Raw genomic sequence first — 19,543 nt, forward strand, 5'->3', positions numbered from 1 at the left:
TAATTTTTTTCTCAGTTCTGAGGAGAAAATACCAGCCCATCATGTTCTTTTCATCTAATTCTAACCATTTTGCTGTGGTAACATGTTAGTTTATGTGAATGTCATAATGTATGAATGAACAGACATAAATAATGAGTTAAATAGGGTAGAACTAGATAAACGTTTTCTTCTTAAAGTATGAAATTATCAAAGTTTTTTTTAAGATGTCAGTCCTGAAGTCTGTTGGTTATGTTATATAATTATGTTATTATGACGGCTTTTCTTTTATTTCATGTTTGTTTTTATTAATATTATATTCAGAATAAATCATCAATTCATTCATTCATAGACACAACGTTCAAAAAGTGTCAAGATTGTATATATATATATATTTTAAACAGGGCTCATGAGATCATGTTGAAAAGGTGGTTCTGCAGCCTCTGGTACTACAGAAACCCAACACTGTGTTCCCTGAGATTCTCACGTTAATTTCTTTCATAATCTCAGTCTTGATTGATTGTAGAAATGACTAAAGGTCCGTATCCCTTACATCTGTGGTGATGAAATGTTTAGAGAGTCTGACACGTTCATCACCTCCACACCAGGATCCAGTTACAGTTTGCGTACCGGTCAGACAAATCTTCTGATGATGCCTCCTCCCTTCTCCTCCGGACCCTCTCTCACGTGGATACCAGTAAGGAGAACTATGGTTATGGCCCAAATCAAGTGAGATTGTCCCAGTACCAGCAGCACAGCTGTGGATTAAAAGGCAGTCATTTAGTTCTAACTGGTTAGAAAGCTTTCCATGGTTAGAATATTCCATATCTATGGATTCTGCTTTTTGTTCTTCACGGAGGATAGAAAAAAACAATTAAAAAAACATGAAAAATGACACTTTTCTAAATACCAGCCTTACAAACTGAAAAAAGCTCTGGATCTCTTTAGAGAGAATGAAAAAACATTTTCCCACTAAGCAAGGGCATTAACACAGCACAGCTTTAAAGCTGCTCATGTTAGAGTTGTTGATCAGTTAAATGCAGCGAGTGACACAGACATAAAAGAAAGGCGGGGGTGCATGAGCCATATTGTGGCTGTCGCACAGTTTTTGGCTAAATTAAATGTTCCATTTCATGGCCATGATGAAGGAATCTGAGGCCAAAATCAGGGGAACTTCCTGGAAAATTTGATCCATAGTTGTAGTCATACGCAGCCGCATCACACAGCAGTTAAAACATGGAGGAATGTGCTCTGTTATAGCAGATGAAGCCAGAGATGGAAGCACCGAGCAGTTGGCTGTTTGTGTTCATTATGTCACTGAAGGCAGAGTAAAGGAGTGTTTCCTGGCTGTGACAGAACTAAAACAGTTTAATGCTGAATACATAACTGCTGCAGCTGCAGAACAGCTGGCTCATAATGGCACTGAGCATGTAAGGCGTGTTGCACAGACTTATGGTGGTGCAGCAGTACAGAGTGGGACAGCTGGAGGTGACCAGGCCAGGTTTAAAGCTGTGTCACACCTGCCAGGCAACACCAGAGGCCCAACATTTGTTTGGTCTGTTAGAAAGTGTCTGCTCATTTTTCAGTTTGTCACTTGTGAACCATCATAAATTCAAAGATGTTCAAAATCAGGGAGGATTACAGCCGTCTGAACTTGTGCAACTCTCAAAAACCTGCTGGTCATGCCCGTTACGATCTGTAAAAGGCGTCTTAGAGAGTCTCTCTGTGGTCCTTCGGTGCCTTTCCAGCATCAACAGCCCCGTGGCAGTGGGGCTTCATGCCAAACTGAGGAGATTCTCCTCAGTTTACCCGATGATGATGTTCCAGACTTTTCTGTCTGTCACAGACCTGCACAAATGTCTGCAAAGTGAAACATTGGACCTCCCTACAGCTGTAGACCCCAAACGTGCTGTGTGAGACACTAAAACAGATGTGCACAGATGAGAAGGCCGCTGAGGTGTATGAGCGAGCGAACGCTGTTTGTGTGACAAATCAGATTCCAGAGCCCTGTGCAGCATTCAGGCCAAGACAGAACGAGAAACTGCTGGAGCAGCAGCTTGAGCTCAGTGACGCAGAGCAGCTGAACACAAACATGTTTCTGCTTTGCCTGAACAGGCTGGTTGCTGAGATGGATCAGCGTTTTTCATCTGTTGATATCCAAGTTCTCAGAGGTGTTCAGGCCTGAAATCCTGATTCAGAAAGTGTTCTTCACGAGGCCGACCTCGGAGATCTAAAACCTGAAGAAGTTCTCGTGGCCAAAAACTGCTTGACCTGCTAAAAGGAAAGTATTCCACTGAAAGATACGCAATGTGTTTTCAACTTGCTCGACAAAGTTGTTCCCAACGTTGACTCAGGTCATTCATCCTCTGTGACAATCCCAGTTAACAGCCGCTGCACTGAAAGGTCGTTCAGTGTGTTGAAGACTGCACTCATGGCTGAGGTGCACAAACAGGGGGGGACAGGCTCCACCATCCTGCTGTGCTGTCGGCTGAGAAGGAAGCACTTTGGAAGTTGAGTCACAGTCAAGTCATTGACTGTTTTGCCTAAATGAAAAATAGATGATACAGTTTGACACTCAAACCAATTCTTCTGAAACTTTGAGCTCAACATTTTAGGAGTCCTAAAACTTATTTTACTTATATATTTTTTAACCATATTAAGTTTAGGTAGTTAAAGAAACACCAGTGAAGTGTTTTAACCTTAATTTTACTCCCTCCTCTATGTTCTTATGTCCGGTTTTGAAGCAAATTGACTTTTGTTCTGCTAATTCCTGACCCTGAAACTGTCCAAGAGCCTCAGCGGCTGAGACAATATATCAGGATTTTGTTTTCCAGCCCTGTACAACAGTTTTTGCTCTTTAGGGTAATTAAAAAAGGCTGATATGTGGCCTCTTTAAATCACAATGATGTATATATGTGACTGTACATGTGCAGGGTTCACACAGAGATTAGATGTGATGACAGTGTCATTACATCCTGCACCTGTAGGGGGAGCCAAATAGCATAAAATGACCTTTTTTCTAATCTTTTCTTGAAGATGTTTCACCACTCGTCTGAAATCTGAAAGGCTCCTTCAGTTCTAAACTAGTTGGTGGGACGTATCAGCTAATAAGTAGAAGAGGGGCAGTTCACACCTTGCTGGTTGTTATGGTGACCTGTTTCATTGAACCTCCTGACCAACGTGTGGGTTGTTGAAGTCATCGTCACTTGTAGATTTCCTCTATCTCTACTCTGTCACCTCTGACAGAGTCTGACTAGTGAGTTCCTTCTATGTAGTTTATTATTAGCTTTTTTTATATGGCTTGTTATATCTTCATTTGTAAGTCGCTTTGGATAAAAGCGTCTGCTAAATGCTTAAACATAAACATAGATTGTTTACCTGTCTGAAAGAGCAAGTTTTAGTCACAGGATCCAAGGTGTGAAACGAGAGACCATGCTGTAGGTGCTGGGAATGTGACACCTGAGACCACCTCCCCTGTTCAAAGATGTTTTTTCCAGTTTAACATAGATGCTAATGATATAATACATAATAATCAAGATACCTCATCTTCCTGTGGTCCCCATTCTCCCCGTCCTGCTGCAGATGGTAGGATCCTAGTTTGTTGTCCTCAGCTGTGGCCTCCTGGGGCCTCAAAGAGAGGACAGGGAAAAGAGCAGGTGTCTCTGATCAGCTGGATACGCAAGGCCTGGATTTATGAGGGAGTGTTAGCTGAGGAGTGTTCATCCACATTCTCCAGTTGTTCATCCTTCTTTCCCTGAGTTTAAAACTTAGTTTTAATAACTTATAAGCAAACTCATTAGATTGAGTTCACATTATATCTATAAAACACACAAATTACATCAAATGCATTCCAACTAGACTTTAATGCACAATATTTTCATGGAACAAAGTAATTTCATCTGATAAAAATAATTCTCTTAAATCGTTTTGAAACTAATTTAAATAACAATGATCTAGATTTACACTGAGTGTAGATAATTAACTGGATTTCCGCCACTTCATCATCATCTGAGGTCAGGTTACTTTATTTGTCTCCAGACAGACAGATAACATCCACAAAACTACATTAAATCCACTAAACCATGTTACAAATCCCAACTAATGATAAAATAACTGTACAGACAATTAAATCATTTAAAACAGTAAAATGATTAATGTGCCTTGGTCCCAAAAATCAGGTAAATATGTTAAAAATGTCAGACAATAACACCAAAGATCTCTGTGGTTGGTGAACCTTTTGATGTTGTGAATCTTTTGTCTGAAATGTATTAAATAAATAAATCCATCAGTGTTTCCAAGCCTCCAGTTCAGTTCGTCTTCTACAAGCACAACAGTTCATTTCATTCAGTGAGTGAAGATGATTTGATGAATATGTGTTAGGTATTGGTCATGTGACTATTTAAAAAATGAACACTATGTACAATATCATTTATAGAATGTCAAATATTGTGTTTTTGTGATGATGTTTCATATTTCCCAATGTTCTGTCTTTCCTTTTGGTCTTCAGTTTGCTTTTCGCCCCTCAGCTTGTTCACTTCCTGTTTTATATAGGTGATTTCTGTTTACTTTACTTCCCCTCTTGTTCAAACCAGGGTCTCAGTTCGATAGATAGATAGATAGATAGATAGATAGATAGATAGATAGATAGATAGATAGATAGATAGATAGATAGATAGATAGATAGATAGATAGATAGATAGATAGATTGATAGATAGATAGATAGATAGATAGATAGATAGATAGATAGATAGATAGATAGATAGATAGATAGATAGATAGATAGATAGATAGATAGATAGATAGATAGATAGAACTTTGTTGATCCTGTGGTACTTAATCCTTTTGATTTACTAAAACAATGGAATTAGTAGGTATACATTGTTCTATATTTTCAGAATATTAATTCTAGTTTAGTGTTGTTTTGTGGATTGTTATAATTTACAACTACATTTTTTTTTTGCATAGTACAAGTGGATAAGTTTTGTTGTAGTTAACAGTTGCAGGTTGATTGTGCATAAAAATGGATTGATAATACCTTAAGGCTCCAGCAGGGGGCAGCACGCCTCTCTGCCTCACTTATTACATATGAGTGAAGTGGAGAACGAGTGTGGTGCGTTTTCATTGATTCATCTTCCCTCTTTACTCTGCCTGATTTAAGGTAATTACTACACAAGATACATGTAATTATAGAGGTGTGTTGTTTATAATAGTTGTTCTTGTGTCCTTGTTGGTCATTGTCAGGGAAAGTGAGTTTTGAACATTTGTTCGTCTGAAAAGTTATATGCTAACCTTGTTGTGTTTAAGCTAGCTGTTCCCGCTCGAGTATTGTATGGTTGTTAGCCTTTTGTTGTGTGTAGACTGTCAGAAAATCGTATTATTGGCTGTTTGTGACTTATTACATATGAGTGAAGTGGAGAACGAGTGTGGTGCGTTTTCATTCATCTTCCCTTACTACTCTGCCTGTTTTAAGGGCAAAACAATCACTCTGGAGGTCCCCACTGGGAAAGTAAGGCTCCAGCATAAAAAAAACACTATATAAACACTATTAATAGTATACATTAAGTGTTGTTTTGGCATCTTGAACAGTCCAACAGAGGTATCCCTGCCACCCCAACGCAGGAGAGGACGCTGGTGACCACAGACTGGGAAAACATCCACAGGAGCTTCCTGCAGCCTCCTCAGGAAACACAGTCTGCTCTGGGCCTTCTTATACAGCTGCCTTGTGCTGCTTATCCAGGTTGCAGCCTGAGGTATTTGTAGGTTTCCACGACCTCCACCTCCTCTCCATCAGTCAAGGCAACAGGTCAGTTCTTTGGTCTTTGGGGTGTTGAGCTGCAGGTTGTTCACCAGACAACAAAGTTCCTCACCAGACTCCTGTCCTCCTCCTCTTGGTCGTCCTTGATGCACCCCGTGATGACTGTGTCGTCTGCAAACTTCTGGATGTGATATAAAAGTTGTAGCATTTGGCTTCGCTCCTTCATTTGTAAGTCGCTTTGGATAAAAGCTAAATGCATAAACAGAAATATTCAACAATCTGTGACAGTTTTAAGTTGAACTTTAAGGCTCATGTACAGACAGGAAGTGGTTAGTTGTAGTTAATGTTGTTTGGTGAAGGAAAAGAAAATATATAAAATAAAGCGACTATTTTTACATTTATTTATTGTTCATTTTAGTCTTATTGCTTCATAAAGGAAACGTTTTTCATAAATATATTGGATATTTTAAAGTCATGATGATTTCAGAATCCAGCATGTCCTTCCAAGCAGTTTAATAGAAGATATTAATTTTATTTATGCAGCTCATTTAGACCATGGTGCTGATCAGCAATGACCAGGAAGTGTCTTTTTCTGGTTTGAGCTTCAGTGTCAAAAAAATTACATTGAAATAAAAATCAGATACAACACATACAGTTCTACTTTTGATTGTACAAAAATTAGAGGTTAAGAGCTGAAACCTGAATATTAACAAATATATAAAGTCTTTTTTACTAAGATTTAGTGGTTCAGAAATATTAACAGTTTCAATCAAAAGGGAAACTTAAAACGGCATCAAGTCTTCAAACATCCACTCTGGTGTTAAATTTCCCTTCAGGCAGTTTTCAGTGAACATGGCTCCTCAGCTGCATTTAACCTGTTTGACAGAACTGTTTGTGTTTAAGAAGATATTTTATTCTCTTTCATGGTAGAAATGTGATATTTGTTTTTGATATTAGTAGTAAAACTGAAGTGAGACTGTTGTATGATTTCTAACCTGAGTAAAAACAACCGAAACAACACTTTTTAGACTCCAAACACAGAAAGTGAGCTGAAAGTTTGAACCACAGGAGGGAGCACCTCACCTCAGAGAGTCACTGTAACATGAAACAAAACTTTATTTGTTGATTATTTGAACTGTTTTCAGCCATTATCAAACACATAAAGATATCATCAGACCCCCATCAGCTCCACAGGCTAATGTTCACTGTAAAGGGACTTGTGACCCCTAAGAAAACAACATTTCTGCACTTTAGATCCCATTAACCTAAAATAAATCTAACACAGAAGGTGAAAGAAGCAAAGATAAAACACTCCTGTTATAAGAAGAAAGGTGGGCTTTACAGATGAAACTCATAAGTCTCTTCATCTGGTTACAAAAAAGCAGAAAAAAAGCGAATTTTAGTTTCACTTTCGTCAGTAAAACCTAAGTTGGTCAGTTCGACCCAGATTTAGGTGACGTTGACGCTCATTGTAAATTCCTATTGGTTCAGACAGAGTGTAGGTGTTGACTTCTCTCTGTTTTATCCCTCCTTCTATGCTACTTTGGCTTTGACTGCTGCTGGAAGCACAGAGAGACAGGAGTTGGACAACGGAGCGCACAAGCAGATTAAAGTTCTGATATCGACGGACAAAATGAAGAGTTTTATCTTCATCTTCCTCTTTGGAATACACAGCGTGTCCGCTGGTGAGTTTAGGAGTTTTAATAAAAATTTAATTTATGTATAAATATATTTTTTGTATTTTGTGAGTATTCCAGTTGTTCTGTAGATACAGCTAAGATAATAATTAAATATATCTATAATTAAAGATATAATTAGTTCGCGGCTGTACAGTTTGGTGGTGGTTAGCTCTGTCGCCTCACTTCCTCGTTTTCTTCCCGGTTCTGGTTCGGCTGCAGCTCTACTGCGCCTTTGGCCAAATGTTAGCAGATAGGCTCAAGCGTTCCCAAGACCCAGACTTAGGTTAAGAGGTTATCGAAACTAAATCTTAATGTATATCTTTGCAACGTGTAAAGCCGCTTAGAACTAATCAATTATCTGTTTAAGAAAATCTGTTTTTAAAGTGTTTTGGGCTAAAAGACAGTGAGGTAGAAATGAAACGGAGCAGAGAGTTGTGTCGAGGAATTACAACCTCGGTACATTGGACGCCTGTTAAACTAATAGAGCTAAACGGTTCCCCATCTCACGTCTTTAAGTCCGAAAATCCTAACCGTTCATATTATTAAGGCATGATTTATCAAAATGTAGAGTTAAAATTTAGAAAAGAAGGGAAGCCTCTGGTGTGTTGTTGTTTTGAATGGAAACAGCCACTGAGAATAAAATAGATGTTTAAATAATGCAGCATAACCACAAGATGTTTTTAAACTGTAGTTTACTGGCACCGGTAACCTCCCACATTATTTAAGTATTTAAACACATTTCTGCAGCGTGGATCACATGAAATACTTGGTCTAAGCAGTATGAAATATGATCCCATTGTTTTACACTTAAAATATTCATTTTTGATAAGCGCGAGAGAGATTTTATTTTTACTTTCGTTAACATCCTAACAGTGTTAGTTTGACTCAGATTTAAGAGATGTAAGCACTCTCAGTAAATTCCAGTTGAATCTCTACAGACTACCCCACCACCTCTTTCCATTTTAGTCGAAGCAGATAAACTGACTGTGCAGAATTTAATTTTAAAGACAAAGAGACATATCAGTGGTAGATCAATAATAGATGCAAGAATAAAGCTACTGATTTTACAGCTTTCCCTGGGGAAAACCTGAGTTGACAGCAGGTGAAGGTGCCAAATGTAAAAACTTAGTTAAGAAGTTATAGCTTGATCATGTTAAATAGCTTTCACAATTTCCTCATATTTAGCATATTTTCCTTACATTTAAGAGGAAAATTAACCTAAAAAACCCTGTAAATGGATTCGTTAACATGTACAGAACTAAAATATTAAGCGTAGATCTAAATTTGAACTCTAATAGGTCTAAATTAAATGTTAAATATAAATCTAAGTGCTTAGAAAATATGCAAATGACCCCGCCCTTTATCGTGTCCTGATCAATACACACACACACACAACTGCAAAACCCACTTAAAGCCATCCATAGCTGGCAGGTTTAATGTCTTATCCAGTAACAGTTGTGTGTGAGTATCGCTCAAGGGTGCGACAAGAGGCGGAAGCAGTTTGCATTTATTGCATGAAGCTAAACACAAATAAACTATCCAGTAAGAACTTAATGCTTTTCTCAATGTTGAACTGACTTGACGTTGAATTAAGTACACATATATGATGCTGCCATTCGAAACTGCAGGAAACTGGAACTGAAATAAAGATGTTGGCTTCAGGAGAGACTGGATATGAAATTTTGTTAAACGTGAGAGATTATAAGCAGCAGGTTTTATATGATCTTTCAGTTAGATAGGGAATATGTGAAAACTAGACAACTGTCTTTGGCTTCTCCGTAGAACTCACAAGGATGTTGTTTGTGCCTTTTTCCTTTGCATACTATAGTATAGTAATGATTTTCAGATCTCTGTATCAAAATATAGAAACTCTATAAGTCTACATAAAAGATAACGATACTTATATTCTGATGTTGTGTTTGAATTCTTACTTTTATGACATATTTCAAAGTCACAAAAGCTTAAAGTGGTTGGAATTACACTGTTAATTCAGCATCATATTCCAACACAGCTGAACCTCAGCTGCATCTTTCTGGTTTTAGTTTGCTGAATCCCTCAGAGTGAGTTGTTTATCATGAGAGTGAAAGCAGCATTTTCTGTCTCCACAGTTACACATTCACTGCAGTACTTCTACACGGGATCATCAGGAATACCAGGCTTCCCAGAGTTTGTCAGTGTGGGAATGTTAGATGGACAACCGTTCACTTACTATGACAGTGTCTTGAAAAAAGAGACTCCCAAACAGGACTGGATGGCCCAGAAAGAAGGTCCCGAGTACTGGGAGAGGCAGACTCAGACATTAAGTGGTGCTGAGCAGACCTTCAAAGGTAACATCCAGATTGCCAAGCAGCGCTTCAACCAGACTGGAGGTGAGTAATGAGCAGCCTTTCAGAAACATTTGTGTTATTGGATATTAGACTGCATGTACACACACACACACACACACACACACACACACACATTTCACTTTAACTTTAACTTTAAATTTTAAACATTTATTAATTAAACAGAAGTAATCTTAACATGATCATCAAAGACTAAAATAATAAGTCTGAACCTTAAATTTGTTGCTGGCTTATTAAGAAAATCAATTTTTTTTAAAAGATGTTTGTCTTGTTTAAAATGGGTCCAAACGTTTCTTTCAGAGACTGTGGGGTGAAAGAAATGATCAGAATCTGTGTTCATGTTCACGTCTCCATGAGAATGAACAGACTCAGGACCTGCTGCTGGTCTCCTAAAGGGGCGTGTCAGTCGGGGTAAACCATGTGACTCAGACACAGGAAGTGACTCTTCATGGGGCGTCTCCTCTCTGAACATCTCCGACTGTGTTTGGATTGTTCACTTTTCTCTCTCACTTCAGTGTTGGTTATATCGAGGACTCATTGTGGAGAATCAGGGAGGAATTCTGACGTGGAGCTAAGCTAACAGCTACTCAGAACAGCAGCCAGAACAGAGAGTTTATCCAACTTAAACAACTCAAACCTCAACAGTTTCACAGCAGTTATATAGAATTATTTCACACCGCCTCACTTTTTAATCAGTTATTCTCTCTGTCACTCCTTTTTAACCAAAGTAACGTCCACGTTGCTGCGCGTCATTGTGTGCACGTGGCTGCAGAACCTTTCCTGCTGCTGATCAGCTGAGGCTGAAACCAAAATACCAGCTACAAGGCAGTAAGAATGAGAGAAAAGCCTGTAACAGCACGGAGCATCTTTTAAACGTTAGCAGAAGTAACGCCCAGCAGTAAACTATCCAACAAGTCTGACCCACCTCTGACAGATCCACCAAACACACCTAAAGACAGACGATTCCAGCTGGGATCTGTTAGAAAAGCAACATTTCTTTATATTTCACCCTGTAGCTCACTGACATATTTCACACGTTTCAGTTCCTTCACAGTTTTTATGAACACAGATTAAACTCCACCAACTACAGGCTCCATCACATTAACTCTGCTGTTCTGACCACGCTTTGTTCATCGGTGATAAACACAGAGTTGGACGACAGTTTGGATCAGTTTGACTTTGTTTAGCTGTCGGTGGAGTAATAAACATGTACAGAGCTGAAATTATCAGTCATCGGTTAACTGATCATAGAAGCATAAATATTCCCAATCAGATAATCATTAAACTCTTCCATCACACCAAACATGAAACATTTCCTGCTTTCTGTTTCTCAGACATGAACATTTCACTGTTTTCTCTGTTTAATGTGATTAAAGTTAAATTAACAAGTTGTTGGTGGAAAAAAAGAAAGAATCAGTTTAAAAATTCATCTTCAGGCTTTAATTTATTTAATTTTTTTTAGTTTCTCGAAGTTTTACAGTAAAATATATATAATGGATAAACTAACCAGTATTTATGAAATAAATGGAATGATCCATAATGTGTAGGAGAACACAGATTAGATTAGATGAACTCTGTCCTGATACACAGTAGCTGGGTTTCCTTTCATTAGAGAAACAAATCTGAAGGAATATTTTTAAAAGAACTGAAGAAATAAACGTGAATCAGAAACATTATTAACTCTTTAACTCCACTTTATTAAATCAGAATAACTCTGCGGAGCTGCCGACAGTGAGCTGCCTCAGAATAACTTCATAGTAGAAAGCTTGTAGTCGCAGATATTATATCAGTTTAACCGCACACAGCTGATAGAGGAACATTAGAGCCTTGGTTGTTAAACTGGAGATCGTCTGACGGGTCCTCGTATAACACGAGTGTTTTAATGAACCGGACCCACTGGATACAGTGGAAGGTGTCTCATACGGGATCGATCTTTATCTCACATTTAACAGATCAGCCTGTTCACTGTTAAAAACACATGATTCAGAAAAGGTTTGTCAGTTATTTCCTGGTTGCTTAACAGAACATTAAAGATCAGTGACTTTGACGATCATCATCAAAGTAGATTAATGAAAATATTGTAACTGGACGAGCAACAATGAGGAGAAAAATCAGTTTGTTCCCTAAAGGTGTAACAAAAGTGATAAAAAGTTCATTAGGCTGTGAATAAGAAGTGAAGAAATGTGGTGCCACGAACCGTTCAACATCAACTGCAGCTCAAGTTAATTTCAGGTTTAATTATGATGATTTACAGGTTAAAATAAAAAGAAATCCTAATCTCAGATCACAGCTGTGAGTTTGTTCTTAAATCAGAGGGATGTTTCAGGGGCGGGGCTTCTCTCTGCTGCTCTCCTATTGGTCAGATGAGCTGTCAGTCACCTCCTGCAGGCAGCTCTGATGCTGTGAGCGTTCAGCCAGCAGCTCTCACTGAAAGATGAGATTTAAGGTGTTTCCACTTTCTGTTTCCATCTCTGATATATGAAACCTCACTGCTGACATTAGAAAAGCTTTAAGGAAAATATGTGACTGTTCTCTAAGTTTCTGACTGTCACTGTGAGCTAACGCCAACTAGCTTGTTAGCTCACTTCCTGCTGGCTCAACCAGCTGAATGTGAAAACACTGTTTAACACTGCAGGCTGATTTGGTAAAGATCTCCAACCAAACTGAAACACCTGATCAGAGGAAAAATGTCCAAATGTGTTCTTGTTCCTTTTGAGTTGAGAAATATAAAAACTGTAGACGACAGCCGACATGTGTGGAGCAGTTTGACAGACGGTCTGATCTGGTTAAAGCTCAGTTCAGTCGTCTCCTGCTCTCCATCATCACCCACACTGTGTGTTCATGTTCACACTCACTGTTTAACTGCTCTCCTTCACTTATTTTTCTGTCTGCTGTCAGACGAGTGAATGAACACAAACGCTGATTTGATTGTGGATCGTAAATGTTTAGTGAAGCAGGAAAATCAAACTCCTGTCCTGTGACTCTGTACGTTCATTAAAAACACAGCTTTTCTTCTCAGTCTGTTGTCTGACTCTCAGAATGAGACGAGGACATGATTTAAAGTTTTCAGTGGGACACATTTTAGTTCGTGTTGGCAGGTTAGAGCTGGACTGCTGCTGCTGTAGGAGGATGAAGAGATGAAGACATGATCCTCCTCTTAGTTCCTGAAAACAGGAAAAGATGAAAAACATGTCATCCAGTAGCTACAAGAAAGTAAAACTACATCAAGTGTGTGTTAACAGTGAAGCTCAGCAGTTAAAACAGACAGTAAATCCACACCAAAGCAGCATTTTTAGAGTTTTTCCTTCAGATTTTCCAGACTGGATGAAATAAATGTAGAAAACACAGTAACAGTGTGTCATTCTGCTCAGACAGGGTTCAGTTTCTGTGCTGCAGCTTCTCTTTAACCCTCTCTGTCAGCACACAGCACAGCTGCTGTCATGAAGCTGCTTTTATGTCCGTTTTGTCCTTCATGGTCATAAAACAGTGATTTAAGGAGCGTCTCAGCACCACAGTGCAGCAGTCTCAGTTTGTCTGGTTAGCAGGGAACGTTCCCATTTATGAGCCTCGGTCAGATTTCTGCTCATTCAGTCGTCTGACAGCAGAAACAGAAAAATATTCAGTGAGAGCAGCTGAGCTGTGTGTGTTCATTAAAATGCACTGATGTTGCAGCTGATGATGGAGAGGACTGATGGCAGCTTTAAGCAGCTCAGACTGTCTGTCAAACTGCTCAGCAGCAGTTTTTATTGTCTGAACTGAAGAGGAAGAAGAAAATCTTTCATCATGTTTTCCTCTGATGAGGCGACTCAGTGTGGCTGAAAGTCTTCACCAACACATGTGAAACACATCATGTTCAGCAGCGTTTTACATTCAGCTGGTTTATAGAGAACGGGAAACTGCGCCATGAGCGCACTGCATTCTGGGTAGTAGTCGGCAGGTCAGCGAACAGGCGTCTTTGTTCACCTGCGGGACGTCTTTACAGTAACTGAGCACAGAAACATCAGAGAGGAACTAAAGGAGGAGAAACTCACAGATGGAAGATCAAGAGGAAAATTCCTGCCTGAGACTGAACAAACAGGAACTCAAAGAGGGCCGAATATATTCTGTGTATCATTTCATCTGCAACTTTGTGACGTTCAGTTTGAAGTCGGGAGAATAAATTAAAACTCATCGAGCTGCAGCTTTTTTGCTGGATCATTGTCACTGTTTTAAAGATGTGAAATTAACTTTTATTAAGTCACTGTGCTGAGTTTTCTCTGTGGTTTACTGTCTCCCTCTGTCAGGTGTTCACATTGTCCAGAACATGTACGGCTGTGAGTGGGATGATGAGACTGACAAGGTTGTCAAAGTTTATAATCAGCATGGTTATGATGGAGAAGACTTTCTGTCACTGGACCTGCAGACAGAGACATGGACCGCTCCAAACACACAGGCTTTCATCACCAAACAGAAGTTGGACCATAACAAAGCTTTGATGGCACAGAAGAAGAATTATCTCACCCAGATCTGTCCTGAGTGGCTGAAGAAGTATGTGAACCATGGGAGGAGCTCTCTGATGAGAACAGGTAGACAGCATTCAGACAGCGTTCACTTATTAATTTATGTACAGACATCATAACGAAGCACCTGCTGGATCTCATTTTATGGTCTGTTCTCTTTCTCTTCACCTCAGTGCCTCCATCTCTCCTCTTCCTCTCTTTTCTCTCTTCATATTTATCCCCACTTTTTTAATCAGCTGTATCTGACCTGTGGGCCAATGATACATGCTTCAGTTTTCATTCTGTTCTACCTTTCCACAGCTTTAGTTTCTCATTACATCACTTCTGTTGTCTCTTCTGTAACATCACCACTTTTCATTCATTTCACTTTGTGTTTTATATATTAAATGTATTTAAGCTATAATGAATATAAACTAATTATATTAATAATATGTAGTTAATGATAATAACACAGAAGCTACAAACTTTCTGTTTCCTCAGAGCCTCCATCAGTGTCTCTCCTCCAGAAGACTCCCTCCTCTGCAGTCAGCTGCCATGCTACAGGTTTCTATCCTAACAGAGCTGAACTGCTGTGGAGGAGAGATGGAGAGGAGGTTCATGAGGGTGTGGTCAAAGGAGAGATCCTCCCCAACAATGATGGAACCTTCCAGATGAGTGCTAACCTGAAACTTTCATCTGTTCCCACTGAAGACTGGATGAAGTATGAATGTGTGTTTCAGCTCTCTGGAGCAGAAGACCTCATCACCAAACTGGAGAAAACAAAAATCAGGAGCAACACAGGTCAGACTTAAATCACATTACGTGAAACTTTATTGGAAAAATGTATCAACTTTCTATGTTCTGGTCTATTTTCTTATTCAGTACCCATAATGCACTGAAACGTGACAAAGTTTATTCTTGTTGGTGAAAAGCTTTGAATCGACTTTCTTTGTACAAAAGTATGAAGAAAACAAACATCAGTTTTGCTGTTAGTGCCAAACTGGAGATCGGTAAGAATGGAATATGATGACACTGAACTCTCATTAAAACATCTTTTATCTATGTTCTGCTGGTTTTTTCTTGTTCAGCACACTTTCTCTGCAGAGCGAGCTGATCATGATAAAGTTTGTTCTCGCTGATCTTTCAGTCTTCAGTGAGTAGTTTCCTTGGTTTAAAAGCAGCAGGAAACCTCAGCAGCTCATCCTTAATGTCCCTCAGAAACTGGACTAATTACTGTTGAAGTTTTGTTTTATTTACCTCTACGTATTTCTTTATTTTAATATTATTGTATTAATGTTATTTTATGTAATAACTAGTTTAAATCCATGTGGCCTCCTCTCACTCTCTTCATTAATTCAGATCTTTTGCTATAACTTATGTTTTATTTTTGCCATTTTTCTATGGATTAAGTTAAGATTAAGATTCTTTTACTTTGTTCACTTTGGATATTTTCTGATGAGCTGCTTTGTTGTTTGTTGAAATTTAAACTTTAAACTTAGGTGAAAGTGAAGTTTGAATACTTTTATTTGAAATGTATATTTATACCTTTGCACAGTTTATGCAGCACAAATACAGTATTTACACTTGTATTTCCTTGCATCCAGTCCATAATCTGATGATCCTGTGATTCAACAGAATGAATAATTTAGTTTCATGTTCAGGTTTCCCTGCTGTTGTTGTTATTGGAGTTCTTGTGGGAGTGCTTGTCCTGGCATGTGTTGTTTCTGGAGTCGTCTACTGCAAAAAAGGAAATCATGGTGAGGAAGAAAGATGTTCTTACATCATGAAGTCAGTTTAAATGTATATGACATATCTTAGTGTTGGCTGTTGTTGCCTTTTTAACTAACATGTAAAGATTTTTTTATATTGCAGATGGTTAAAAGTTGTATTTTTCAGGCTGATTCTATTGTAATGTTCTTTAATTAATCTTTTATTTAATCTTTTAAATAACGCATTTTTAAGATCAATCAGAGCAATCTGGCAGCATCATTTATATTAAAAGAGGAATATCACATAAAATTGTTTTGCTTTGTAGCTTCTGACACTTATAAAATGTGACCATTTAAATGTTTTATCTTGTTTTACAGCCAAACTTCCTCTTTCTGAAAGTAAGAAATATCTGTTTTCATCTGCTTATTTTCCATCAGTGATGAATCTTACTGAGTCAGTATTATCTGTCTCTGTCTAAGTTACTGACTTTATGTTTTGTTTCCCTCAGAGTCAAAGACTTCTTCCACAGAAAGTTTGCCCAGCCCCAAACTACTGACTGAAGGTTGTCTGTCTGTCTGTCTGTCTGATTGATTGATTGATTGATTGATTGATTGATTGATTGATTGATTGATTGATTGATTGATTGATTGATTTGCTCTTTTGTTTCCCTCAGAGTCGTGTACTTCTTCAAGAGATTCTGATCTTTCTTCTGCTGGAAGTGCACACAGCGACACACCACTGATGAAGAGGTAATTTATGTCCCAGTTGGACAGATTATCTAAATACAAACTAAGATCTCCAGTTTCAGATCAGAGCTCTTATCTCTGCTGTTGTACATCAGCCCACTCAGCAGTGTGAGGTGATTAAATAGAAGCTCTCTATCCGTCACTGACAATAATCACATCAGTTTTCCCCACATTTATCTCACCAGTATCACTGATCAGTGAGAGACAGAGAAGAAGAAGAATTAAAAAACTATCTATTTATAACATATATCTGTGATGCAGAATTAATTTATGAGTGCACTCAGGGCTGTTGTAAGAATTATTTCAAATGTAAACACATTTTGTTTGGCTAGTTTAAAAAAAGAATTATACAATATGTTTAATGTTTATGCATTTATCAGACGCTTTTATCCAAAGCAACTTACAGGTAGGCAGACAGGGTAAGGGGGTCTTGCCTAAGGACCCCTACTGGAGGTAATACCTTTCATATAGGGGATTTGAACTCAGGATCTCCCACATGGAAGGTGGCAATAATACCACTAAACTATCCAGCCCCAAAATTTTGGATAATTTTGGAACGTGAGAAATGTGTGAATACAGAGAACGTTAAGCAGGAAACAGAGATATGGGTACCGTAATCTTTGTGGAGTTCATCTTTAGTCTGTTTGTTGTCCAACTAGCATCAGTTTCATTGGAGCATCTTTGGTTTGATGACAGTAAAAAGTCTCTGTGGACCGGCCCAAATGTAATCAGAACTATCAGCTGATTTTTATCAGTTTTTTTCTGTTTTGTGTATATTGTGTTCCTGAACGCTATTTTTTTCCTTATAGACTTGCCAACTTGATCAGAGGTTTGTGATGGTTCCTCTGTAGAGAGTTAACACAACAACATGATGAAAGGCAGCTGATATTTCTGTTCTGGGTCCACATGGAGTATCAGAGTTATTCCATATCGCCGTCTTTGTATTGTACTGAATGTCTTAAAATCATTACTTTTAGTAGAGATTCGTACAGGTTTTCACTGTTTAAATACCAACTGTTTCACTTTCCTCTTGACACATTTTGTTTTTTCAAAGCACTGTTCATTTACAGATGCTTTATTGTTTGTCTGAACAGGAGAATCTGACAGTCAGAACTGATAAGGATGGACTGAAGAGGCAACATGGACCATTGTTTTCTACAAGTCTGCTTTAAACAAGGACTTAATGTTTTATTACAGCCATTACACAACCTTTAAAGCATTTCCACCTATTGGAGTACAGAAATGAACAGCAACCTCACCCAATGTTCTTGGAACAACTGAAAGTCCAGTTTGACTGGTCTGCAAAGATGTTTAAATAAGTGCTAAAACTGTCAAAGTTCCATCCATGTAAATGTCACGATGCCACATTGAATCGCTAAAGGATGAGCATTGATGCTCACTTTAGCTGTCAGTGGTTTTAATAATATGGCAGATTGATGAATGCTTCCAGCCAAAAAAGTCCCACATCCCAATGGTTTGTTGGAGCATCTTTAGCTTTGATTACAGCCAACTTTGATCATGGCCAGTGTTGGTCATCTTACTTTAAAAAGTAATTAGTTACAGTTACAAATGACTTCTCCCAAAAAGTTACCTCATTGTAAGAGTAATTAGTTACTCAGCAAAGTAACTGTGACATTATTTTTCATCAAACACGTTTATATTAACTGATTGAAGAATAAAAACACTGTATACAGTATTTTAGAACATTTGATATTTTGTTGAGCTCAATAAATCGCAGCCTGCCGTGTTGGCATGTGCTGATGTGAGCTGCTTCATAAGATTCGAGTTGCTTGAGGCAGACGTGGATAAAGTCTTGTTTCCAGGACATAGCTGCATGTTACAGAAACATTCTTGCCTTTATTTAAAATGAGCCTTTATTGATGAATGGAGAGTCAGACATGCAACAGTCTTCTTCAGCACTTCCCAAAGATTCGTATATAAAAATATATAATGTGTGTTTTAATGTGAGTACTTGTATTTCTTTCTCTTTTGGTAAAGGTTAAAACAGTCATAAGAACACATCATACAGATCTGATGTAGGTGTGGATTGATATTTGAGGAGTTTGTGTTCTATTAAAGCTGAGACAGCAAATTCACCTTTTTAAAGATATTATTTGAGGTTTTTCCCTCTGAGACATTCATGTTTATGTGCAACCAAACTTTATTATAATTCTATCTTTATAAAGTCTAAAATCTAAAATTTTACCCGAGTAGTTTAATTGTTGTTTTACTCTTTATTGTAGAGTAACTTGATGGAATAAAGTTAAACTTTTAAAGCTGTTTCATTTGATTACATTAGATTTGGAAGAGATTCATAATTAGGTGGTTGGTCTGCATTTTTGGGTTTGGAGATGTTATTGTTAAAGTTGAATATCCAACTGATTCAGTTTGTAGTGATTTATTGCTGGTTTATGGGTTTAATGGGTAAAGTGATATTTTTTTAATCATTTGTAAAAAGGAAACTTAGTTTCCCAGCTCAGGTTTTACAGGATTGAGTTTAAAGGTTTTTTTTGTATTATACACAACCTATAAATATGTTGATCAATAAAATATTCATAAATCCTGATGTACGTGTCTTCATTTAAGGCCTGACCCTAATAAATTACCTTAATTTACTCTATTAATTTAGGCTATAGTCTGATTTTTATCTATTGACACAAAAACTAAATGAACTGGTTCCTGATAAAAATGTTAAAGACTAAAAACAATCGTCGAACATCAACAGAACAGCTGGTGACAGACAGCAGGAAACGGGTTTGACTTTAAAAGATAATGCTTTAATCTTCTTATTTCAGGCATATTTGTTCTTTGTAATCAGACACAATGGTCAGTTCATAGAAATGTATCTGCTTA

The 19,543-nt window shown here is 38.0% G+C and overlaps 1 protein-coding gene across 3 annotated transcripts in view; it reads left to right on the top strand.

Annotated features, from left to right (window-relative positions):
• The window catches only part of LOC140274534 (major histocompatibility complex class I-related gene protein-like), a 28,104-nt gene extending 8,848 nt beyond the window's left edge, over window positions 1-19,256 (top strand). The window contains exons 1-9 of one of the 3 annotated variants that reach the window (XM_072369842.1): window positions 7,293-7,417; window positions 9,520-9,780; window positions 14,040-14,321; window positions 14,736-15,035; window positions 15,896-15,991; window positions 16,322-16,342; window positions 16,453-16,506; window positions 16,618-16,693; window positions 17,785-19,256. In XM_072369842.1, the coding sequence (XP_072225943.1) occupies window positions 7,366-7,417; window positions 9,520-9,780; window positions 14,040-14,321; window positions 14,736-15,035; window positions 15,896-15,991; window positions 16,322-16,342; window positions 16,453-16,506; window positions 16,618-16,693; window positions 17,785-17,794 (1,152 nt within the window). In that variant the 5' untranslated portion in view covers window positions 7,293-7,365 and the 3' untranslated portion in view covers window positions 17,795-19,256. The other 2 variants (XM_072369841.1, XM_072369843.1) reach the window with 2 other exon arrangements.
• Window positions 19,257-19,543: the final 287 nt, after the last annotated feature.

Source organism: Leuresthes tenuis, unplaced genomic scaffold (genome assembly GCF_036924035.1).
Source record: "Leuresthes tenuis unplaced genomic scaffold, fLeuTen1.0.hap1 SCAF_18, whole genome shotgun sequence".
NCBI lineage: Eukaryota > Metazoa > Chordata > Actinopteri > Atheriniformes > Atherinopsidae > Leuresthes > Leuresthes tenuis.